Source organism: Cyprinus carpio, chromosome B16 (assembly GCF_018340385.1).
Source record: "Cyprinus carpio isolate SPL01 chromosome B16, ASM1834038v1, whole genome shotgun sequence".
NCBI lineage: Eukaryota > Metazoa > Chordata > Actinopteri > Cypriniformes > Cyprinidae > Cyprinus > Cyprinus carpio.
In genome coordinates this window covers 30,110,232-30,136,943 of record NC_056612.1, presented here as the reverse complement: position 1 = coordinate 30,136,943, position 26,712 = coordinate 30,110,232, and the positions used below count along the sequence as shown (strand labels likewise).

The window sequence follows — 26,712 nt, the reverse complement described above, 5'->3', positions numbered from 1 at the left end:
GGGATTGTGTTTGCCAGCGAGAGAATTCATTTTGGCAGATATAAGCTGTTTTTTTCCATGCTAAGGAGACTTCAGTAACCTTATCTCCACGGGAGGTACCTATGAGAAAAACTATTTAACACCCCTCACCAGCGAGGGGATGGCATTGAGCTATTTGGAAGCTCCTCACAGCAAATGGTAGGTCAATTTATTTCTTTTAAAAACCCCTTACTCTAAGAATAAGAATATGTCAGTCTTCATCTCATGTCTCTGTTTGCTCTCCACAGATGAACAGCATTACTTTAGTCTGTCTTCTTATGTGCACAGGAGTGTCTTCCTTCAGATTTGAGGAGTTGACACAATATGTGAACAGCCATGAAGAGGAATTTATCGAGGTATTTCTTTTTTGGGATGTTATGAAAATATCTGTCTGCACTAATTCAGTTAAGGATGGCATTACACCGCTGTGATAATCTTGTGTCCAAACTCAATGACAACATGCATCTGCTATAGTGACATCATCACGACTCGTTATTGATGTATCTTATCTCTGCAGAAATGCAACACAATCAGTTGCAGATTGTAGAAAATGCAGTTGTTTATTTGAGCTCAGATAAGACGCCTCTCTTTTTCTCTGATGGTTTAGTGTTGTCAGCGCAGGCTGTTGATGAAGAAAGAGTCTTCCACACGACACGCAGATGAAAATATATTTTATCGTGGCCATGAATTACAAATTTGTCCCCCTTTTTTATGAATCCATTCCCTCATTTTATTTGAATCATGGCCATGATTTACTATTCCTTCCCTCGTTTTAGGAAATTGTTCCCTCGATTTAGTAATTAGATCTTTTGTTTTAGTAAATTGTTTCCTAATTTTAGTAAATCGTTCCGTAATCATTCCCTCGTTTTATTAAATTGTTTCCTAATTTTAGTAAATTGTTCCATAATTTTAGTAAAATGTTCCTTCATTTTAGTAAATTGTTCCCTAATTTTAGTAAATCGTTCTGTAATTTTAGTAAATTGTTTCCTAATTTTAGTAAATTGTTCCATAATTTTAGTAAATCGTTTCATAATTTTAGTAAACTGTTCCCTTGTTTTAGTAAATTGTTTCCTTATTTTAGTAAATTGTTCCCTCGATTTAGTAATTAGATCTTTTGTTTTAGTAAATTGATTCTTAATTTTAGTAAATTGTTCCTTTATTTCAGTAAATTGTTTCCTAATTTTAGTAAATCGTTGCGTAATCATTGTTTTGTTTTTTAGTTATTTTGTTTTTTAATTTTAGTAAATCGTTGCATAATTTTAGTAAATTGTTCCCTTGTTTTAGTAAATTGTTTCCTAATTTTAGAAAATCGTTCCGTAATCATTCCCTCGTTTTATTAAATGATTATTCTTAATTTTAGTAAATTGTTTCCCTCGTTTTATTAAATTGTTTCCTAATTTTAGGAAAATCGTTCCGTAATCATTTCCTAATTTTAGTAAATCGTTGTGTAATTTTAGTAAATTTCCTAATTTTGTTTTATTAAATTGTTTCCTAATTTTAGTAAATCGTTCCGTAATCATTCCCTCGTTTTATTAAATTGTTTCTAATTTTAGTAAATCGTTTCCCTTGTTTTATTAAATTGTTTCCTAATTTTAGAAAAAAATCGTTCCTAAGTAAACTCTTCCCTTCCCTAATTTTAGTAAATTGTTCCCTCGTTTTATTAAATTGTTTCGTAATTTTAGAAAATCGTTGTGTAATTTTAGTAAACTCTTCCCTTGTTTTAGTAAATTGTTCCCTAATTTTAGTAAATTGTTTCTTAATTTTAGTAAATTGTTCCATAATTTTAGTAAATTGTTTCATTATTTTAGTAAATTGCTCCCATGTTTTTGTAAATAGTTTCCTAATTTTAATAAATAATTCCTTTATTTTAGTAAATTGTTTCGTAATTTTATTAAATTGTTCCCTTATTTTAGTAAAATATTCCCTTGTTTTAGTAAATCGTTTCCTCGTTTTAAAAGTAATAAAACAAGGGAACAAACTAGTACAATGTGCCCATGATTGACTAAAACGAGGAAACAGATTATTGCGTTAATATTCATTCAGTCCTTCCTCGTGTCATTCCTGTTCAGATTCAGTTCAGGTTGACGCCGGTTCTGTAATTCTCAGTTCTGCTGACCCCTGGCCTGTATATTCTGTCTGTTTCAGACTCTGAGACAGTGGATCGCTGTGGAGAGCGACTCCAGCGATGTTACGAAGCGATCCGACTTACACAGAATGATGGACATGACGGCAGAGAAACTCAGACTCATTAGAGGAAGTGTGGAGATGGTGGACGTCGGGACGCAGGCGGTCAGATAATGAGCTTTTCTTACTAGCTGTAACCTTGATTAGAACAGCTTCACTATTAAACTATTGACATCGAACAATATTAACCGTGGTGTCCGTCTCTTGTACAGCTGCCCAATGGAAGCAGCATCGCTCTGCCCAAAGTGGTCACAGCTCGGTTCGGTGAAGATCCCAGCAAACGCACCGTCTGTGTTTACGGTCATGTGGATGTCCAGCCGGCCAAGAAAGAGGACGGATGGGCAACAGAACCTTACGAGCTCACAGATATCGACGGTATCCCTGAACCTGTCTCATTTCAGTATTATAAGATACTAAAATAGTTCTGTTAATATTTTAATTTAACTTTCTTCGGATATTTTGTTTTCACTTTAATTTTATTTAAAGTTTTAGTCATTTTGTTGTGTTTTTGTTACTCATTAGCTTTTTTTTGTCCATATGCAATATGAAACTAAATGTCTATATAGTTTTTAATGAATTTTTATCTGTTATATTTCATGACCTTGATTATATTTTATAATATATTAGATTTCCTGTGTATACGTTTTAGTTATTTTAGTACTATTTTATATTATTTTTTTTTATAATTTATTTGTAAAATTATATATATTTTTGTTAGTAGTATTTTTATTTTATTATATTTTATTTAAATTTTTTATTTCAATTAACTTTTATTTTATTTCAAGTAACACATCTTTTATATCTTTATATTTTGTTATTTTAGTGCCGAATATTCACATCTTTTATATCTTTATATTTTGTTATTTTAGTGCCGAATATTACATTTATTTTTTTAAATAATCTATTTTACTTAAAGTTTAATTTTGTTTCAAGCAACAAAAATGTTTGATATTTTAGTGCTAAACGTTAATAAGAAAATGAGAAGTTTTGCATTGATGATAAGCTGAAATAAATGTTTTTTTTATATATATCTTATTTTTCTTTGTTTTTTTTTTATTTTTATTTTTTTTTTTTTAGTTATTTTTTGTTTTTTTTTTTTTTATTTACTCATTTTATGGTTTAAGTTTTGCCTGTAACCTAGTTCCTTTAATTGCATGTTTTTAGCTTTAGTTTTAGTTTTCACAGCTGTGATAATTCTGCCACAAGTCTGTCAGTAACAGCAGATATTTGCCAAAAGAGCTTTTTACCCAGCAGTGAAAAACTGTCTAACAGTTTGATTTTCTGGCCTGTAGGAAAATCAGATGATAATATGATTATTTTATTTGTAGGAAATCTCTATGGAAGAGGAGCATCTGACAATAAAGCGCCGGTGTTGGCCTGGATCCACACGGTGGAGGTCTACAAAGCCCTGAACATCGTAAGACACAATGAAATCAAAAGAAATGCAAACGGTTTCATACTGAGTTTCTGTTCAGGGCTTGACTGTGTTTGTTACAGGATCTGCCGGTGAACGTTAAATTCATCATTGAGGGAATGGAGGAGACCGGCTCTAACGGCCTGGACGACATGATTGTGGCTCAGAAAGACTCGTTCTTCTCAGATGTGGATTATATCATCATCTCTGACTGTGTTTGGCTCAGTAAACGTCCGGCGCTGACCTACGGAACCAGAGGGAACTGCTACTTCTTCGCCGAGGTCCAGAGACCAAACCATTCACATGCGTTTAGTTTTATTACAGCAAACCTTATATTTTATACATCTGCATGAGCCTTGTATTATGGTAAAAATCTGGGTGAGGTTGTTATGTTGCAGGTCAGATGGACCCTAATTAGATTCAATACAATTCGCCAAAAATCACACTGTGAAAAGAAAAATTATAAAACAGGTAAAATCAATAAATCGTTAAGATTTAGTTTTTAAACATTACAAAAAATAAATAAAAAAATAAAATATGTATGGTTTTTAAAAATGGATTTAACTCTTACTTTTTTTGTAAAAAAAAACAATTTTTAAAATTTTAAAAAATTATTAATTTTTTTGTAAAAAAAAACAAGGTTACTATAGTTAACTAAAACTAAACACACACACACACACACACATAACACACACACACACACACACAATATATATATATATAACGAAAAGTTATATATATACTATGTATATACTACGAAAAATTTAAAAAAATATATATACAACAAAATTCTTAAAACGTACTAAAAAAAATAAAAAAAATAAATAGAAAACAAAAATATTTAAACCATTAAAAAAAACTATAATATTATTTAATTTATACTAAAATACAGCAACACTGGTTCGATTTCCAGTGAAATTAACATGAATGAATGCAGTGTATATTTCATTGGATAAAAGCATCTGCTAAAAGCATAAATGTAAATGTAATAACTCTCAGAGTTTAGGTGGGAAACTAACCTGACAAAATAAATAAAAATTGGTTCAGTTCAGCAGCTTTTAACCATGAAATATGCGGCCAAATTGACTGGTTAACAATTATTTCCAACAACTCAAAACTCAATGTGGGTTAAACTGATTTGCAACATAAATTATGAAGTTATGCATTAAGAGTGTAACCCGTATAATCAGTCGCTTCACTTCATGATCTGAGAAGTGTTTTTGGGTTTAGATGAACAGCAACACCGTGTTTCTCTCATGATGACGCAGGTCGAGGGACCCAAGAAGGATTTACACTCTGGGGTTTATGGAGGAACAGTAATGGAGCCGATGACGGACCTGATCGGCATCTTAGGTGCTTATTAACCTCTGAAAAAAATTCAACCAAAAAAGTTATAGAGGTTTAAGTTTATGAAAATGATTTATGAGCAACTTTTTATATAATATATATATATATTTTATAAAACATGTTGAACACAACAATTGCTAGAAAATCAAAGCCATAAATCTAAACAAGTTGTGTTCCAAATTTGAGGTTGATATTTTAAAAACCCTTTTCGACTCTTTACTGTTCCAGATGTCATATGAAAAACATAAGTTTTGTTCCTCAGACAAACTCATCAGCCCCAGCGGGAAGATCCTGATCCCCGGCATTAGAGAAGCGGTCGCGCATCTGTCTGACGAGGAGTGGAAGATGTACCAAGACATCGAGTTTGACCTGGAGAGCTACAAGCGTGAGATCGGTCTGAGCCAACTCATGTACAGCAACAAGGCAAGAACAGCTCGAGTCATAAACCCGTAAAATAACAGAAAAACTACTGCCAGCTCATTACACATGACATTATCCAGTCATTGTACGGACAACTCTAAAACACAATGCAATGAAGTGTGAAATTAAAAATACTGGTAAAACACCTGTAAAATCTAAATAAGGAAAATTTCCCTCAAATGATATAATATATTATGCACTATTTTTACAGATTTATTTTAGAGTGTATGAGAGAGTGTGTTTGGAAATTTAGGGTAATTCATGTATTTTCTTAATTCTTCACTCCCTTCAGGCTGACATGCATTTATTTTATTAGTTTTTGTTATTTTAGGACTGTAAATGAAAATGAGAAATGCTGCTGAGCTAGCTGAAATAAGACAAGTTGTTTTATATTTAATTTTTATTTCAGTTTATTTATTATTCATTGATTTTTTTTTATGGTTTAGTTTATTTTAGTAAAGCCGAGTTGAGTCTAGCTTTATTTAGAACTAAACATTAAAGTAAATGACTAGCTGAAGTAAAATAAGATTAACTTTGTTATATTTTATTTCAATTAAAGTTTTTTTTTTCAAGTAATATTTCTTTATGGTTTCAGTTTATTTTAGTACTGTAAAAATTAAGCTAAACGAAAATGAGAAATGTAGCTTTGACAGTTAAAATAAAAAACAAGTTTAATTTTATTTAATTTATTATTTTTATTTGAAGTAACCAAAATGTTTGTGTGTGTGTGGCTTTTGTTTTAGTTAATTAGTGCTAAACGTTAAACTAAACTAATAACGTTGCCTTGATGACTAGCTCAAAATAAAATAAATGTACGTTTTTTTATTATTTATTTTATCTCAATTAATGTTTATTTTATTTCAAGTAACAAAAATGTTTTTTACAGTTTTTAGTTTAAGTTATTTTAGTACTAAATGATAACTAAATGACAGTCTGAAATAAAATGTTTTATTTCAGTTAAAGTTTTTTCTTCAAGTAATAATTGATAAGAAATTATAATAAGTAATTTATTTCAGTATTAAAATTTAAACTAAACAATGCTTACCCTGGAATAACATAAAACTACCAAATTTTGCTTAATCGCAGCATTTAATAGCAATCACAGTTTAATTTATGTCTGTAACTTTTTGACTTCAATTGCAAGTATTTAGTTTAGACTTTGGTTTTAATGTCTTTTTATCGTCAAAACTGAAATAACATGAAAATTTCTCAGACATGATCTTTTTTCCACCAGTACACTCTTAAAAAGAAAGGTGCTTAACCGGTTCTTCACGGCGATGCCACAGAAGAACCATTTTTGGTTCCACAAAGAACCATTCAGTCAAAGAAGCATCTATTTCTTACTTTTTTATACTCTGAAGAACCTTCTTTCCTGCAAAGAAGCTTTTGTGAAACAGAAAGGTTCTTCGGATGTTAAAGGTTCTTTATGAAACCATTTAGACAGAAAAAGGTTCTTCTATGGCATCGTGAAGCACCTTTATTTTTAACAGCAGATATTTGTCTAAAAAGCTCTTTGCCAGCAATAGTATAGCAAGCACAGTAACAATGCAAGCAAAAAGATGACAGTTTTTTTAAGGAATAGCTCCTCACTTACTCAATATTCAAGCTCTGTGCAAGGAAACCCATGGAAAACATGTTTTGCTCCATCAGGTGGATCTTCTCGCCCATCGCTGGCGTCACCCGACTGTGTCGATCCACGGCATCGAGGGCGCTTTCTCCTCGCCGGGCACCAAGACGGTCATCCCGGCCAAAGTCATCGCCAAGTTCTCCATCCGCCAGGTTCCTAACATGGATCCAGCCATGGTGGAAAAGCAGGTGAAGCAGATGAAGCTCATTTTAATGTGTAGAAATGACTGTTCATGTTATAACATGTGCTGTTTAACCGTTAGGTGACTGATTATTTACACTTAGTGTTTGCGAAGCGCAAGAGTCCCAACAAACTCAACGTCACGATGGTCATCGGAGCCAAACCTTGGCTGGCCGATCCCAAACATCCGCTGTATGAAGCCGGAAAAGCAGCGGTCAAGAGAGGTCTCGCACATTTTCTTTATTAAGTTCTAAGTGATAAAACAGCATTGCAAATGATCTCTAACTTTTGTCTTTTGTTCAGATTTTTTAAAAATACTTGCAAACAACTTAGAACATGTTTAATAATATTTTTCCTTTTAAACAAACCAAGTTCCATATGGAGAAAAGATGCATGGGAAAAACCCTTCTGAACCCTTCTATTTCAATTCACAAAGCAGAAATCAAAAGGGAATTTGCACACAAACCAAGATTTATTAAAGAGTGTTATTTTAAAATCATTGAGATATTACATTTTTATTAATATTTCGAATTCATTTTTTTGTCATTTTATTGCATGTTTTTGTCATTTACAGAGAAAAAAAAATTCTATAATTTTTTTTCATTAATTTTTATTTATGAGTTTTAGTTATTTTAGCACTAAATGTTAAACTAAACAAAAATGAGAAATGTTTTCTAGGCAAGTACCTGGAATAAACTATATTTTTATGTACATCTACATGAATTTTATAATGAGAAATTAGAAACTGCAATAATAAATATTTAATAATATTAATACTGTTTTATTTCAGTTCATGTTTATTTTATTTCAAGTAATGAAAATGCTTTTAATGGTTTAAAGTTTTCGTTAATTATAATAATCTTAAAAAATAATAAACTTTTTCACTTAAGATTTTCATATAAAGTGGTTTTCAAGTAAAAAAGTACAAAAGTGTATAAATAAAAAAGTGAGATTTCAAGTAAAAAAGTACAAAAGTGCACAAACAAAAAAGGGAGATTTTGAGTTTTAAAGTAGTGAAGTACAAAAGTGCACAAACAAAAAAGGGAGATTTCAAGTAAAAAAGTGCACGAACAAAAAAGTGAGATTTAAAGTAAAAAAGTGCACGAACAAAAAAGTGAGATTTAAAGTAAAAAAGTACAAAAGTGCACAAACAAAAAAAGTGAGATTTAAAGTAAAAAAGTACAAAAGTGCACAAACAAAAAAGTGAGATTTAAAGTAAAAAAGTACAAAAGTGCACAAACAAAAAAGTGAGATTTCAAGTAAAAAAGTACAAAAGTGAACAAACACAAAAAAGGGAGATTTCAAGTAAGTAAAAGTACAAAAGTGCACAAACAAAAAAGTGAGATTTAAAGTAAAAAAGTACAAAAGTGCACAAACCAAAAAGGGAGATTTCAAGTAAAAAAAAAGTACAAAAGTGGACAAACAAAAAAAAGTTAGATTTAAAGTAAAACAAGTACAAAAGTGCACAAACAAAAAAGTGAGATTTCAAGTAAAAAGTACAAAAGTGCACAAACAAAAAAAGTGAGATTTAAAGTAAAAAAGTACAAAAGTGCACAAACAAAAAAGGGAGATTTCAAGTAAAAAAAAGTACAAAAGTGCACAAACAAAAAAGTGAGATTTAAAGTAAAAAAGTGCATGTACAAAAAAGTGAGATTTAAAGTAAAAAGAGTACAAAAGTGCACAAACAAAAAAAGTGAGATTTCAAGTAAAAAAGTACAAAAGTGCACAAACAAAAAAGTGAGTTTTAAAGTACAAAAGTGCACAAACAAAAAAAGTGAGATTTCAAGTAAAAAAGTACAAAAGTGCACAAACACAAAAGTGAGATTTCAAGTAAAAAAGTACAAAAGTGCACAAAAAGTGAGATTTAAAGTAAAAAAGTACAAAAGTGCACAAAAAAGTGAGATTTCAAGTAAAAAAGTACAAAAGTGCACAAAAAAGTGAGATTTCAAGTAAAAAAAGTACAAAAGTGCACAAACAAAAAAGTGAGATTTAAAGTAAAAAAGTGCATGAACAAAAAAGTGAGATTTCAAGTAAAAAAGTACAAAAGTGCACAAAAAAGTGATATTTCAAGTAAAAAAAATAGAATAGTGCACAAACCAAAAATTACATTTCAAGTAAAAAAAATAAATAAAATAAAATAAAAAACAAGTGCAAAACATAAAAAGTGAAATTTCATGTAAGAAAAGTACAAAAGTTCACAAAAAATACAAGTAAAAGAAATGTTACTTGAAATAAACATTAACTAAAATAAATTATATGTATTTTTTCTACTTTGAAAAATACTTCTGTAAGCAGGATTCATAAGAGCAGTAAGACGTTGAGCTTCACCTGTGTCTCGTAGTGTTTGCCGTGGAGCCGGATCTGATCCGTGAGGGAGGCACGATTCCCATCGCCAGAAGCTTCCAGGACGTCACAGGCAAGAGCATCATCATGCTGCCCATCGGAGGCTTCGACGATGGCCTGCATTCACAGAACGAGAAGATCAGCAGGTCTCTGGAGCTTCTGGAGTCTGTTAGAGAGCTGCTCATCACGCACAATCATTCACTGTTTCATCACTTATTTTTCAGATACAACTACATGGAGGGAACCAAGCTGTTCATCGCCTTCCTGCATGAAGTGTCTCAGATGGAGAAGCACTGATATGAAGATCTTCTGCTGCTCTCTGGAACAAACAAACATCTCCATTACTACTAACAAATATATCTCTCTGTGCTGATGCATATTTTGATGGATTAATGATGCTGGAACAAATTAAACAAGTGTTTTGCAATGCACGTGCAGTGGTTTTATTTGCATTAACTTAAGAGGCTGCATTTTTTCACTTTGTTATGTCTAGTGTCTAGTGTTATGTTATGTCTAGTGACTTGTATTATGTAAGTGTGCTTTCTGCTAAAACAGGAAATGCATTGCGTTTTAAGGTTGCCAGATATTCCTTCATAGTCATAAAGGTTCAAACCATGTTTAAAAAGTATTCTCATAAAAACATTATCTTTACTGTAATAAATGTGAATTAATTAATTTGAAGTGCACGGCATGACACATTTTTAAAATAATGTTATTCAACATTTTTTAATTATTTATGCTGCGTTGCAAGGTGAATATAACACAGCACGATTACATACATGTAATTAAATAATGTATATAAAATTAATAAGTGTAATAATATACACTACCAGCTCAAAAGTTTTTGAACAGTATAATGTTTTTTAAAGAATTCTCTTCTGCTCACCAAGCCTGCATTTATTTGATCCAGAATACAGCAAAAACAGTAAAACTGTGAAATATTTCTATTTAAAATAATTTAATATATATTCTATATATATATATATATATATATATATATATATATATATATATATATATATATATATATATATATATATATATATATATATATATATGTGTGTGTGTGTGTGTGTGTGTGTGTGTGTGTGTTGTGTGTGTGTAAATATATTTCTATTTAAATATATTTTAAAATGTCATTTATTCCTGTGATTTAAAAGCTGCATCATTACTCCAGTCACATGGTGCTTTATATATATATATATATATATATATATATATATATATATATATATATATATATATATATATCTATATATATATAAACATTTATTATTATTATTATGTTGAAAACAGTTGAGTACACCAGTCACATGGTGCTTTATATATATAGAAAGTTCAGAAGAACAGCATTTATCTGAAATAGAAATCTTTTATAACATTATAAATCTCTTTATCATCACTTTTGATCAATTTAAAGCATCCTTGTTAGTATGTAATGTTATAAAACGTTTTATTTCAGATAAATGCTGATCTTTGGATCTTTTATTAAAGAATCATAAAAAATGTACTCAACTGTTTTAGATAAGTTTGATAATAATAATAATAATAATAATAATAATAATAATAATAATAATAATAATAAATGTTTATGAGCAGCAAATCAGCATATTAGAGTGATTTCTGAAGATCATGTGACACTGAAACCTGGAGTAATGATGCTGAAAATTCAGCTTTGATCACAGAAATAAATTACATTTTGAAATATATTCAAATCAATAGAAAGCAGTTATTTTAAATAGTAAAAATATTTCACAATATTACTGCTTTGCTGCATTTTGGAACAAATAAATGCAGGCTTGGTGAGCAGAGGAGAAGTATTTAAAAAACATAAAAAATGTACTGTTCAAAACTTTTGACTGGTAGTGAACATAAAACGAGTAAGTATGATATAACACAAAATCGAAAGTGTCCGGATGTCGCTTCGCTGAAGACGAGGCGCGCTCCGCTGTATTTCCGCGGATCTGGCAACCCGCGCTGTCAGCGCTCAGGCGAGGAAGCTGCTCATTAATGTGGCTTCAAAATCTCACCAATGCTTCATCACAACTAGTCCTTTATTAGCTGTAGACACTGCTCAGCGGGTGGTTAAAGCATCGAAATCGACCACTGCAGGCACAGTTAGGTTTCAGAGTAAATATCGCGTTATCGAGCTGCGCAGAGAAAAGGCCAGACAGACTCTGAGGTAAGACGATATTACTCACTTCACCGATCTACGAGGCTGATATGTGTTTCTTTTTAAACAAACCCTGCTTTAAACAATCTGCAGTAAGCAGTAAGTTGCTGACTGCTGTCAGAAGTGTCAGGTTTTGTGTGAAAGTGGAGTTTTGAGGTGTCGCTAGTCGGCTAATGCTAATTGTTTATGTTTTGGTGATCGCGTCAAACTAGCTGACAGTCAGATTAATCACATTATAATTCAGATAAATGCTTTTATGTGCTATGAACTCTCTTAATAAGTCTGATTATAAAGATATATAAGGCCTGCAGGTGAACAGGGTAAAAATGAACTAATAGATCTCGACATACTTCTCCAGTTTTTAACATTACAGATGTTCTGAAATTAATATTGATTGATGTTCTTAGCATAGATTTCCAGAACAGGAATCTGAAAATTGTATAAAATCAGGTTAAACATTTTTTATTTTTAATTTTTTTAATTAATTAATTTTTATCGCTCCATGAATCAGAAAATACTGTCAACAGACAGAAAACGAACACATTTTCGACGTTTTTAGGAGTAAAATGTCATATACATGTGGAGAAAATTGAGAAAAAACGTACTGTCTTTAACCCTTTAACTGTCACCCCCATCTTTTTAAAATAGGCATTAAAGTGCACTATCCAAACTTAAATTGTTGTATTTTATGAACACTTTGGAATATAGACCTAAGGTTGGTCTCTTTTTAAAGAAGAAAATTAGGAAGGAATTTTTCTAATAATTAAAGTATCAAAAAGTTATACAAGTTTAAATGTACTGTAAATAAAATGCACTATATTAATTTTATTTTATTTATTATAAATATTTTACATAACAGGTTTTACTCTAAAATGGTATAAAAATTAAAGCCTTGTGTCTAAAAAAGTTATGTTCCAAATTTGAAAGGTGATATGAAAAAAATGGAGGTTCCTGTGAGATTTTATTCAGGTCATGTCATACCACAAAACAGCCACCGGGAGCCATCAAAACTCCCTTTGAATTTTGTTTAATGAATTTTTCCCTAGATTTCTCTGTACAGTTTTACTTATATTGTCAATTTTACTTCAATACTCAAAATAACCACCAAATATGGAATCCTGAGACTTTTGTTGCCAAGATTATAAAAAGTTTTGAGAAAAAAAACCTTGTGAAAAGCCAAATAGCGTTAAAAATCTCAAAATTGGCAAGTGCATTAAAAACCATGTGTTTGCCTCGGGTGTCTAGACTTAGATCTGACACAAAAAGTGTGTTTAAAATAATCAAACCTGTAGTCCTCATACATATGCATTGACAATAATTATGAAAATCAACAGAAAGACAACTAACTTCCGGTTTTCTCCAGAATAACTCGGTGTGCTGTACTCGTCTGTTCAGAGGTTGTTCTGCTTGTGTTCCAGAAGCTCGGCCTCTCCGAGAGGCTTGGGTTGAAGCACAGATGATCGCAGATCTTTGGCACCCTGATGACGTGCTGTGAGACCATGTCCCTGCGGAACGTCACGAGTGATCTCCTGCGCCGCCAGATCCGGGTGAGCAGCGTCTGTCAGCAGCTTGTCAAAGAGTGCAGACACTGAATATCTTGTACAGTGTAAATGGAAATACCTCATGCATTCAGATGTAGGGCTGCCCATTTTTCTGGTCGACTAGAAGTCGTTCATTTGAAGCATTAGTCGACTAATTGCACGTTTATTAATAAACCATTTGTGTCCCTGCAGCACAGAAGCAGTCATCAGTAGCACAGGTATATTTGTAGCAATAGACAACAATACATTTGTATGAGTCACAATTATACATTTCTCTCTTTTATGACAAAAATCATTAGGATATTAAGTAAAGATCATGTTCCATGAAGATAATTAGTAAATTTCTTACCGTAAATATATCAAAAACTAATTTTTGATTAGTAATATGCATTGCTAAGAACTTCTCATTTGAACAACTTTAAAGATGATTTTCTCAATATTTAGATTTTTTTGCTCCCTCAGATTCCAGATTTTCAAATAGTTGTATCTCAGACAAATATTGTCCTCCTAACAATCCACACATCAATGGAGAGATTATTTATTCAGCTTTCAGATGATGTATACATCTCAACTTTTAAAAATTGACCCTTATGACTGGTTTTGTGCTCCAGGGTCACATTTAAATCATAATTAATGATTTAAAGCGCACACATAAAGCTTGCCTTAGCACACCGTAGAAGTATTAATCATGAATGTGTCAGTAAGTAAAACAGTAAGGAGACTGCATTAACATTTTAATAATTCACTGATAAACTAGTGTTTTTTGTTTTCATTTTAAGAGATGAAGTTTTTCCTTATGTTATTTGTTTTGGTTTTTGGATTTGAATTTTGATAATTCACTGACACACGGATTACATAATCTGAGTAATATTTGTTTTCCATTTGAATTGGTTCATTTGCAAGTAGACAGTTTCTGCCCTCTCTATAGATATATTTTTTAATGTCTGTAATCAAAAAAAAAAGTGTGCAAGTATATAACACAAGGCAAGTATACACAAGTTCACAGAGACCGAGACGGCAGAAAGCACATCCTGTTCGCTTTCATTATTTTACAAAAGCACAATGTTTTGTTGTTATTGTGAGTGCACACATATAAATGTAGTCTTTACAGATTTGAAAGAAATATTACTTTTATCTGTATGAGCAACAATGAGGGAGTGTTTTAAGAGATCTGTCCGTCACGGAGTGCTTGACTTCGCCTGTGGAATTTTTTATTTATTTATTTTTTCTTCAACTAAGCCACTAATGGTAAGTCGACTATTAAAGGGCCTACTACACAACAGCCCACCAGTTTTGCTGTGTAAAGCAGTATCAGAAGTACAAGTGTGTGTAACGCTCTCATATCGTGTGTGTGTGTGTGTGTGCAGGAGAACCGGGCTCTGGACTTCCAGAGACACTATCATGTGACCGACCCGTTTATAAAGCGTCTGGGGCTGGAGGCCGAACTGCAGGTGATTGATGAATGATTGCGTGGTAACTCATAGTTTTCATATATCGTCACACCCGTATAGGAACAAAACAGTCTTTTCCTCCACCAGTTAGTTTGTACAAAATCTCTAATTAAGTGAGATTAACAAACGAAGTTCAGTGTACACCTTACAGATGATGCACACTATATACAAGCAAGCAGATGAGCTCAGAATATGAACATGCTAAATATAATGGCTTTCCAAGCGAAACCATGCCAAAGAAAACGATTCATACGACTTACAGCGATATACAGTACATGTGTGCATGTACAGACAAAACCGTGAGCCCAGAATATAAACGAATGCAATGCACAACAGTTTCACATTTAACATTTTAACACATGTACTTTTTAGAATAGAGAAGAGTAATATTATATCCTAGGACTGCTCATGCATTGTAATCTCTCTGTTTCAGGGTCACTCCGGCTGCGTCAACTGTCTGGAGTGGAATGAGAGAGGAGAGTAAGTTCAGTCTTCAATCCCAGAGTTCTTCACGTCTCCGTGTCTCTTCATGAACTCACTGTGTTTGTTGTTTCCAGCCTCCTGGCCTCGGGTTCGGATGACCAGCACGCCATCATCTGGGATCCGTTCCGGCACACCAAGCTCATCACTATGCACACGGGACACGCAGCCAACATCTTCTCAGTGAAGGTGAAGTCCACGTCTGCATCTAGATAACATGTCAGAACATGTGTCCTCATCTGTGAACGTGTGTGTTTGCAGTTCCTGCCTCACTCCGAGGACCGGATCTTGATCACAGGAGCCGCCGACACCAAGGTGCACGTGCACGACCTGACGGCGAAGGAGACCACTCACATGTTCTCAGACCACACCAACCGCGTCAAGCGCATCGCGACGGCTCCCATGTGGCCCAACACCTTCTGGAGCGCGGCGGAGGACGGCGTCATTCGGTACGAGTTCAGTCTCACACATCATACAGCCTGCTCACAGACCAGGGTTTGGAGTTGATGGGAAAAAAAAGCTAACATTTAATTATGTCATATGTGTCCCTGGAGCACAAAACCAGTCATAAGGGTCATTTTTTCGAAATTGAGATTTATACATCATCTGAGATCTGAATAAATAATCTCTCCATTGATGTGTGGTTTGTTAGGAGGACAATATTTGTCTGAGATACAACTATTTGAAAATCTGGAATCTGAGGGTGCAAAAAACAGTGAAAACAGTTTTACAGTGAAACATTGTTTTCATTTTTAAAATTTAATTTAGTTTACAGTGCAACTGCCATTTTTTAAACCACTAATATTTTTATTACTACCATAATTATAAGCACACACACATATATGTGTAGTGTATGTAGTGTGTGTGTGTGTGTGTGTGTGTGTATATAGATATATATATTTTATTAATATTTTGAATTAAAACAAATATAAATTTTTATATATATATATATAGAGAGAGAGCAGACGCACTGAACTACGATAGAGATACTTCCAAAATAATATTTAGAGTTTTTAATTTTGGTTGCATGTAATTTTGTTTTGTTTTGTGCTCTTTTTAATATGTGTAGAGTTTTAATTGCATTTTTATTACAGTTTAAATTGTATTTATTTTTAGCACATAAGAAATATTGCAGCTAAATTAAAATAAGGCCAAGATTTTTTTTTTTTATATTTTATTTCATTTAGCATTTATTTTATTTCAAGCAACCAATTTTTATTTTTTTATGGTTTTGGTTTCAGTTATCAGTAAAAACCCCGATGCACTGCACTTCTGCAAGGTCCAATCAGATTTCCTGAATGAACAGGAAGTCTAGTCGTGTTCAGTCTGGTTCTCAAAGGAACAGACTCGAGCCTCCAGCAGAAGTTCAGTCATACGTCTCTTCCAGGTTAACGAGGCTCATGGGAACGGCTCTGTTCAAGCCTCTCCAGATGTTGTGCCGGCAGCAGAATACTGAATGATGTGTGGACATGAAACACACAGCACTAACGCCAGAGCCGACACGTAGAGGACACGGCTTTTACTGCTGCTTTTTAAACATAGTGTCATCGCATTAGCCAGAGAAAAGGAGCTTTTCTGCCCAAAGTTCTCATGCAGTTTTCAGCTCTGTGTCTGTGTTTTTCCCATCAGGCAGTATGATCTGAGAGAGAGCAGTAAACGCTCAGAGGTGTTAATCGATCTGACGGAGTATTGTGGGCAGCTCGTGGAAGCCAAATGTCTGGCCATCAACCCTCGTGACAACAACTACCTGGCTGTGGGAGCCAACGGGCCCTTCGTGCGGCTCTACGACATCAGAATGATCCACAATCACAGGTCATTTCAGTCTCATTAGAGGAACACAGAATGTCTTTCCCCTCCAAAGCAGCGCTCCAATCTCATTCACTTGTGTTCAAGCAAAAATGCATTCATTTTAAGGTGGAATATTGCTTGAAATAATGTTTTTCTGAAAATTAGCTGGTCAAAATTATGCATTCATTTTAAGGTGGAATATTGCTTGAAATAATGTTTTTCTGAAAATTAGCTGGTCAACACGCATTCAGAAATAACAAGTAAAACTAGTACTGGGAAATTAAAACAAACACTTTTACAAACCCTGTTCATGAATTTGGTTTAAGTTTCTTCTCACACAACAATTGCATAATTGTAATGGTGTGTTCCCGGCAACAGGAATGAATAAAGCCTGAGACATTTTTATATCTGATATTAAATGACTAGAATTCATTTCAGTGAAACTATACTGGTATTATAGTTATATACTGGTGATATATTATTATTTATTTAAAGTGAAACTGAAACTACTGGTTTTATTTTAATATCACTGATATAGTATTATAGTTTATTATTATAGATTAGTTTTTATTTTAAGACAGTCATTAGTGTCAATTTTTTAAACTTGAGATGTATACATCATCTGAGAGCTGAATAAATAATCTCTCCATTGATGTGTGGTTTGTTAGGAGGACATTATTTGTCTGAGATACAACTATTTGAAAATCTGGAATCTGAGGGAGCAAAAAAATCTAAATATTGATTGAGAAATCATCTTTAAAGTTGTTCAGATGAAGTTCTTAGCAATGCATATTACTAATTCAAAAATTAAGTTTTGATATATTTATGGTAGGAAATTTACAAAATATCTTCATGGAACATGATCTTTACTTAATATCCTAATGATTTTTGTCATAAAAGAGAAATGGTCTTCAGTACGTGTTGTCTATTTCCAAATAATCTGTGCTACTGGATGAGAAGCCTTCTGTGCTGCAGGGACATGTTTTTTTAATTGTATGTATGTTTTTTTTTTATTTTAAATTTTTGTTTATTTTTTATACATTTTGATTTTGGTTAATTTTTTTAACCTTAAACTAAATATAAATGTTGCCTTGCAACTAGCTGAAACAAACATTATGTCAGTTATACATCTTCTTCAAAGTTCAAGCCACACATTTGCATGCTTGATGTTAGATGCATACTATGGACATTTTAAGACACGTTTCAGACGTGATTTATATTCCAGAAAATACAATACACAGAAATCTTAGTTCTAGGATCTATGTTGTTATGATTTTGAGGGATGTTTTACTCTTCTTCTAGGAAGTCCATGACTCGTTCTAGGATCTATGTTGTTATGATTTTGAGGGATGTTTTACTCTTCTTCTAGGAAGTCCATGACTCAGAGTAGCTCAGCCGGGCAGGTCCAGTACTATGTCGCAGGTTTGTCATTGTGTGTTCTGTGTCTGTTGGGATAAACCCGTTTTACAGATGTTTCTCTCCGTCTGTAGGTCACTTACCCGTGAAGCTTCCGGACTATAACAACAGATTACGAGTTCTGGTGGCCACCTACGTCACCTTCAGTCCTGACGGCACGGAGCTGCTGGTGAACATGGGTGGAGAGCAGGTAAACTAGTGGCGCTCGCTGCTGGTAGTTACTGCAGAACGTGTTTGATGCGCAGTTACGCAACACTGCTTCCTGTTTGCAGGTGTATTTATTTGATCTGACGTTCAAACAGAGGCCGTACACATTTCTGCTGCCCAATGGTATTTAGTTGTTAATTTGTTTGTTTTTGTAAAATATTTACTGTGTGTGTATTTATATATACATACGAAATATACACAGTATACATACATATATTATACGTTAAAAAAAAAAAAATATTTTTTTTTTTTATTTTGGGCGCGATTAATCGTTGACAGCAGTACAAAAGATATTCTAAATATCCAAGTATATTAAGTTTAAGTTATTAGGTTACTAAAACTAAAATTAATACAGTAAATAAAAAAATTAATTAATTTTTTAAACAATAAATAAATTTTTATAACTTAAGCAATAACTGAAATAAAACTATATATATATATATATATATATATATATATATATATATATATATATATATATATATATATATATATATATATATAACTTTTTTTTTTTTTTTTTTTTTTTTTTTTTTTTTGCTAAATGCCAAGGCTACATTTCTCATTTTCTTTTAGTACAGCTAAAACTAAAAGTAAATTTACTAAAAAAGTTATGAGCTATTATTAATATAAATATTAATAAAAATTACAATAGTATCTCAATGATACTAAAATATGGACGCTATGGAAGTCCATTTCTGCCACTGAATAAAAAAAAAAGTAATTGCGATTTTTTTTTTTTTATCTCACAATTCTGACTTTTTTCTCAGAATTGCGTGATACGAACTCACAACTTTTCATTGAAACAGTTTGATTGACAGAAATGTATCACTTCAACTCTAAAATGTGTCACTACTGAAGTTTAAATGAGAGACGCTACTGAAACATCCGATCTCGATCGTCAAACTAATCGTGTGCTCACGACTCGTTTCTGTTCATGGCAGAGGTACAGAATGGGAAGACGACCAATGGTGTGTCCAATGGGATTCATCTTCCTGCTAGCCGCCTCAGACTGGCTAAAGTCTCCAGGTAAGACTGATTTATGTGTGATTCTGTTGTTATTGCCATCATAGACTGGTGTAATTGTGGTCTGTATTTGCGTCTGCAGTGATCTTCCTCCTCATCTGGAGCGGATCAAGCAGCAGGCTAACGATGCGTTCGCGCGCCAGCAGTGGACACAAGCCATCCAGCTCTACAGTCTGGGCATCCATGAGGCCGGACACAACGCCATGCTGTACGGAAACCGCGCCGCCGCGTACATGAAGAGAAAGTGGTACAATAAATGCTTCCGATGTTTCTTGAGCAGCAAATCATCATATTAGAATGATTTCTGAAGATCATGTGACACTGAAGACTGGAGTAATGATGCTGAAAATACAGCTGCGCATCACAGAAATACATTACATTTTAAAATGTATTAAAATAGAAAACAGCTGTTTTAAATGGTAAAAATATTTTAGATTTTTTTTTTACTGTTTTTGCTGTACTTTGGATCAAATAAATGCTTGGTGAGCAGAAGAGAATTCTTTAAAAAAAATCATTCTGTCCACAAACTTTTGACTGGTAGTGTATTTTCAAAATAATCATGTTTAATAACAGAATTCGTGGTGGAAACTACATTACCCATGATGCTGTACAGAGATTCCACCAATCAGAGGTTTGCAGCGAGCAAAGTGTACCAAGAGCTCTTTAGCTCCGCCCACTCCCATGAAGCACAGCGAATGACGTAATCCTGAATACAGATTTCGCAATGAACTTAAAATAAATTGTTTCTATAGATACAACCAACAACTTTAAATTATTAGTTTTAACATTTCTCCATCATTTTTCATTTGATTGTCTTTCACAGTGCTTCGTGAAATTGTTCTTTCCTTCAATAAAGCTGTTAAGTATAGTTTTTTTTTTTTTTATTTATTTAATTTGGGCCATAAAATCAAAGTTCATAATGTTGTCATTGTTTGATTTTCTTTAAGACTTTTTGTTTTAAATCCCTATGAGGAAAAACGAGTGTGAAGATATTGCTGCTGATAAAGTGGGCGGGACTAATGTAACACTTCAGTGTGTATTTTGGGGTGATAAGCCAAATAGCCCAAAATTGTCCAGTGCATGACAAAAAAGATTTTCCTTAGTGTCTTGCCTCAATCAGTGTTTTAATGTGAAGTGCATGTTTTCAGGGACGGAGATCTCTATGATGCGCTGCGTGACTGTCTGAAGGCCTTGTCTCTGAACCCGGCTCATCTGAAGGCACACTTCCGCTTAGTGCGCTGCCTGTTCGAGCTCAAGTACATCGCCGAGGCTCTGGAGTGTCTGGACGACTTCAAGGGCAAGTTTCCGGAGCAGGCGCACAGCAGCGCATGTGACGCGCTCGACAGAGACATCAAGGCGGCTTTCTCTGTAAAACCTGCATCTACATATCCCTGATTATTTGCCAGCAGAAGTCATCCGTGTTATGCAGAATGCATTGTTTTGTGGATTTGTGACAGCTCTAGTGCTTTTATTTTAAAATATAGATATAGATTTTTAGTATTTTTTTATGGGAGGGGGGGTTTTAAGTGCATTATCTGTGTTGAAGTTCTTGGCAAAAGGCAACGTTTTCAAAATGTTTTGTTTTGCATTTCTATTTAGGGATGCACTGAATGTTCGCCAGCTGAAATTATTCAGCTGAAAATAGCGCAAAATGTAAAAAAAACAAAACAAAAACAAGCGAAAATACTAAATAAATTATACCGAACAATGACGTGATGCGATGAAATAGAGGCGTGCACTAATGCAGCAAACATATAACAACATCCACACATAGTGTTACTGGGATCTGTAATGTTTTCTCATGTTTTAAAAGAAGTCTCTTCTGCTCAGCAAGGCTGCTTTTAATTGTACAGTAAAAATACATGCCTGATTCAAGAAGGGGGTCTCAAAAATGGCCAAAACATTTATATTTTACTAGCTTATTAACTCTTTCTCTGCTTAAAAGAAGTCTCTTCAAGACTACAAGCTTCCTCCCCAAAGACGAGTTTTTACAGCTTTTCGTGTTTTCACTGTTATACACTCGGGGGCGCTATTACACATCTTCTGAACGAGTACAAAACCTCCCGAACAAAAACACACGCGAACAGGACGGAGAAACGAGAGATCTCTCATGTAAACAGATGCACATGATAAATAATGCAATCATCAGCAATATGAATGAAAACTGCATAATGTTAGAGTAAAAATTGATCCAGGAAGTGTTATATGTCTGTGCAAGCTTTGGAGGTGTTGATGGAAGCGAGTTACTGGATTTATGCTTTGATAATCATACTGAATATTATCCAGATGTGATTTTCTCACCTTTTTGCTCAAAACTATACATTTTTATGAAACCTACCTATATTCAAGAGTTGATAAAAAAAAAAAAAAGAATGCTTTAAGCTAGAGTAAAACATTTTATTTAGGTTAAAAGTAGAGGCTTTGATCTTTTATTTCGGTGTATTTCATATTCAAACAGCAAAATATACTGGAGGCCATCAAACTTCATTAAATCATTAAAATCGCTGGCAGTGGCTGGCAACTTTTTTCAAAAATGCTGGCGGGGAAAGAGTTAATTACGTTAAATTGTGCTTTGTTGGTATAGTGTCTGCTAGAATGTTAAAAAATGTTCAGTGTTAAGTAAATATTTTTAAATTGTTGTTTTGCAATTGATTTTTTTTTCTTTGAAAAGCAAGACAAAACAATAAGAAGCACATTTTGGCTATTTCATTTATGCAATGGTGAAAAAACTGACAAAATATATGGGGGTGTTCTGTATATAGTGTTTATTTTGGTGCATCCCTATTTCTACTGCACAGACAGACTGTGAATGCTGTGAATTCCCTCTTTACTATAAATGTAAATAATGACTTGTATGCTCAGATAATGAATGTTGTATGTCTGAGACCGCAGCACTTGACTCGTTCGCTCGTCTCTCTGCAGTAAAGGCCAGTACATCGTGAGCGGTTCAGACGACGGCTCGTTCTTCATCTGGGAGAAAGAGACGACGAACCTGGTGCGGATCTTACAGGGGGACGAGTCTATAGTGAACTGCCTGCAGCCGCACCCCAGCTACTGCTTCCTGGCCACCAGCGGCATCGACCCCGTGGTGCGGATCTGGAGCCCCAGACCCGAGGTATGATCTGTGTCTCTGAATTGTGTCTCGGTGACTCATGACTCACTCATGACTCACTGACTCACTGACTCATGACTCACTGACTCACTGACTCACTGACTCATGACTCACTGACTCATGACTCACTGACTCATGACTCACTGACTCATGACTCACTGAGTCACTGACTCACTGAGTCATGATTCACTGGTTTTCATTCCATGATTCAGTTTAGTATTTCATTACGTTTGATTTGATGCACTGAACCAGAGCTGCAACTAATGTTTATTTCTGTTAATCAGTTGATTATTTATTTGATTAATAAAATTTAAAAAATCCAAAAATGCTAAAAAAAAAAGTGAATAGAAGTAATTTGTATAATTTTTTTACAAAATTGTTACTCCGCATCATCCTCCATGTTGTGAAAATTGCTATAAAAACAAATATAGTGAATATATCCATGCAGTTAAACATGCAAAAAAAATTTACAATTTAAATCACTAAATTAAAAATGATATCAAAGAAAAATGAAAACACAGGCTAATGTCTGCTACAAGGAACACAACATTTTCACTGCTTTCATAAAATACAATTAAAATTAAACTTAGATTTAATGTCCAAAAACAAATATTTCAGAAGTTTTCATTTTAGTCAGAATTATTGTGCTCCTATTCTATTGTGCTCGTGTTTTAGCACTTGTTTACATGAAGTTTAACAGACGTGACTGATGTTGTGTTTCCATGCACAGCATGAAGACATGATGAATCGATAATTGAATACGTGATCAGTTATTTTCATTGATTTGTTGTTGCAGCCCTACTCTGAACAGTGAGCTGATTTAGTAACTTTTTAAAATGCATTAAAGGAATATGTCACCCAAAAATTTATTTTAGCTGTAAATGTGTTCACCTTCAGTTCATCTGAGATCAGGATGAGTTTGTGTCTTCATCAGGTTTGTAGAAATGTAGCACTGCATCAGTGTCTCATCAATGGATGCTCTGCAGTGAATGGGTGCCGTCAGAATGAGAGTCCAAACAGCTGATATAAAAACATCACAATAATCCACAAGTAATCCACAGCACTCCAGTCCATCAGTTAACATCTGGAGAAGACAAAAGATGAAACAAATCCAGCATTAAGACGTTTTTAACTCAAATACATAGAGTCTATAATACGTAGTTTTTATTTCTAATGCAATTGAAGTGTTCTGGTGTGAATCAGGAGAGAAATCTGCACAGATCAAGCAGAGTTTAAACAGCTCTAAACAAATATGTGTCTGGATTTTGATGTGAGAGACAACAGGAGATGCACTTTTTTTTTTTTTTCACTGAGAGGAAGTGTTATTATGGATTATGAACTCTATGTGTTTGAGTTAAAAACATCTTAATGCTGGATGTGTTTCATCTTTTGTCTTCTCCAGATGTTCACTGATGGACTGGAGTGCTGTGGATTATTGTGATGTTTTTATCAGCTGTTAGGACTCTCATTCTGACGGCACCCATTCACTGCAGAGACACTGATGCAGTGACACATTTCTACAAATCTGGTGAAGAAACACACTCATCCTGATCTCAGATGGCATATCTTTAGGGCAAGATAAAGACTGTTGATTGCACCCAACGTGACTTGTTTTCTCTCATGACTATCTTATGTAACCGATCACCAGTCGGAGAACGAGAACTGTCGTGTGGTGGAGGACATGGAGGGTGCGGCCCAAGCCAACCAGAAGCGCATGAATGCGGATCCGCTGGAGGTGATGCTGCTAAACATGGGTTATCGCATCTCAGGTCTGAGCAGCCGAGGCACCGAGGGCTCGGATGATGAAGAGAGCTCGGAGAGCCAGGTTCAGTGCCGCTCCAGCTAGAGCGTCTCCACGTCCCACCTTCCACAAGAGAGCAAAGCACCTTGGATATTTACTCTGCGATTTCAGCTCTTCGACTCGACGCTGAGTGAATGAATGAATGAATGCCAACGCTCCGCACTATGCAGATAGAAGCGAGAAACCCAGCTTCCCTCTTTCAGTTTCCCTTCGCAAAGCACTTACAGATCAATATTCACAACACATTCGGCGTGCCGTCAGGTTAAACCTCGTCACAGCGCTTGGGTCTTTCTAATGCGGGGCTTGCTTGTGGACGCGATTTTGTCTCGTTTTGTTTCTTTCCCGAATTAACTTGATGATCTCTGAGCGCCAGAGGACGGAAAATGAGTGTTATTGCTTACAGAAATATGTTTGTAGGTCTGCAGCACTTTGTTTGGAATTTATTCTGGAGAATATACAGTGTTTCTGTTCAACCCAGACTTGCATTGTGAATGTTCATCAGGTCGGGTTTGCTGGGACTGAAAATGTTTGTTGTTGTTGTTGATGATGATGATGATGATGTTTTGAAGGGTTTGTTATTATTTTTTTACCTTCACCGGCACGAGCAGGACATTCATCTTCATCGATGAACCTGAGAAGAGAAAATAAAGACAGAGAGAGAGACTTTCACAGTGTGTTATGAGAAGATGAGATTTAACAGCAGTAAAAAGAGACTAGAATCGGGTCTATTTTGGGATGTGTGTGTTTATGTTTCACTGTGTTCATTTAATTTTGGGGTTTCAGTATAGTTTAGTGCATCGAATATAAAAAAATAAATGAGATTTAAAGTTTTGCAGCAGCTCTGTGGTTGCTGTCATGATCACTGGTGGGGGTTTTCAAAGGAAAACATTGTATTATATGAGAAAAAAAAGTAAGTTTTCTCATCAACAGCATGGCTTTACAAATGCAGTAATGATGGAGACGAACTAGATTGATTTCATTTCAGACGTAGAGCCATCGGAAGCGCTGGAAAGACAACGCACAGCCACTCTATTTTCCCATCTGTCTCAAATAAAATTAATTTATTTACAAATATTATGTGTGGATTGTTTCCTTTCAGATCATTTCAGATCGGGACTCAGAGAGCGGATCGTGAATCATTCCATTCGCAAAATGATTCGCAAACCTGCTCCGAAGTCCCGATCTAAAGTCCCATTCACACCAAGAATGACAACTTTAAAGATAACTATATTAGCATCCACGAAGAATTATTCATAGAACTATATCTTTATTCTCTTTGGTGTGAACAGGCCTTAAGATGTGATTTCTGTTGGAGCGCTTCGAAACAGTGAATCATTTTGTGACGCAATGGTTTAACTGATTCTATATACATGAATAAACGTGCTTTTTAAAGTCATTACAAGCGATGGCGAAATTTGAAGATTTTTGATTTGTTTTTTGCAAGTGAATCACTTGAACTGAACTCTGAATCAATCAGAGCGGCTCCGGAGTAAATGACTCACTCAATTGATTCGATTTCTGCTTTTCACATCTTCAAGAAATCCAAGAAAATGATCAAAATTAGTTAACTTATGGTTAAAACAATATCATCTTTCGGTGGGCTCAGACAAATCACATTAATTTAAAGGGAAAACAAGTTTTCATTCCCCGCTGACAGATATCCGTTCTTGTTTTAAGCATAAACTCGCTTCATTTTCAGTTTTTCAGAAAACAAGACTTCATATGTTCATTTCGCATCTCCATTAAATGCACTGATTTTATGACGTTTAGATATTTGTACTGGAAAATGAGACGAGATATTAATTTTTTGCAGTGCATGCAACATTTAATGCCGTAACTTTATGAATGTAAGACCTTGTATAAGCTAGCTTTAATTAGTGAAATGGAGAATTAAGAGCTTTTAAGACCCACAGAAAGCCTGTGATGCATCTCTCTTATTTGTGTTTTTAACATATGAATGATTGAACACAAAACAACACATGCAACCAGTGGCTTTCTAATGTAAATAAAGAACAAATGTTATTTTGATTTTACTAAGCTTTTTTATTTATTTTTTTATTTTACTGTCTCTAAAGCATATCCTCAAGATTGCAGCGCAGATGTGATTCTCGCAGCTGATTGGTCGCTCTGAATTGACGCACATACCTTCGCCACCGAATCCCTGCGCGCTACTTTGATGAAGGT

At 34.0% G+C, this 26,712-nt stretch overlaps 2 protein-coding genes across 2 annotated transcripts; both read left to right on the top strand.

Annotated features, from left to right (window-relative positions):
- cndp1 (carnosine dipeptidase 1) lies at nt 1-9,964 on the top strand. The gene is made up of 12 exons (XM_042741842.1): nt 1-177; nt 267-374; nt 2,164-2,307; nt 2,415-2,577; nt 3,531-3,619; nt 3,700-3,897; nt 4,885-4,969; nt 5,226-5,386; nt 7,034-7,198; nt 7,273-7,414; nt 9,532-9,679; nt 9,758-9,964. The coding sequence occupies exons 1-12, from the start codon at nt 175-177 to the stop codon at nt 9,828-9,830; spliced, it is 1,479 nt and encodes a 492-aa protein (XP_042597776.1). The 5' UTR covers nt 1-174; the 3' UTR covers nt 9,831-9,964.
- Nucleotides 9,965-11,472: 1,508 nt separating this feature from the next.
- On the top strand, nt 11,473-25,600 carry wdtc1 (WD and tetratricopeptide repeats 1). Its single transcript, XM_042740315.1, has 15 exons — nt 11,473-11,715; nt 13,125-13,253; nt 14,615-14,698; nt 15,132-15,178; nt 15,256-15,367; nt 15,440-15,627; nt 16,808-16,990; nt 18,336-18,388; nt 18,457-18,572; nt 18,655-18,712; nt 19,534-19,618; nt 19,698-19,862; nt 20,764-20,983; nt 22,533-22,730; nt 24,376-25,600. Exons 2-15 carry the CDS (start codon nt 13,188-13,190, stop codon nt 24,571-24,573), a joined length of 1,773 nt encoding a protein of 590 aa, XP_042596249.1. The 5' UTR covers nt 11,473-11,715; nt 13,125-13,187; the 3' UTR covers nt 24,574-25,600.
- Nucleotides 25,601-26,712: the final 1,112 nt, after the last annotated feature.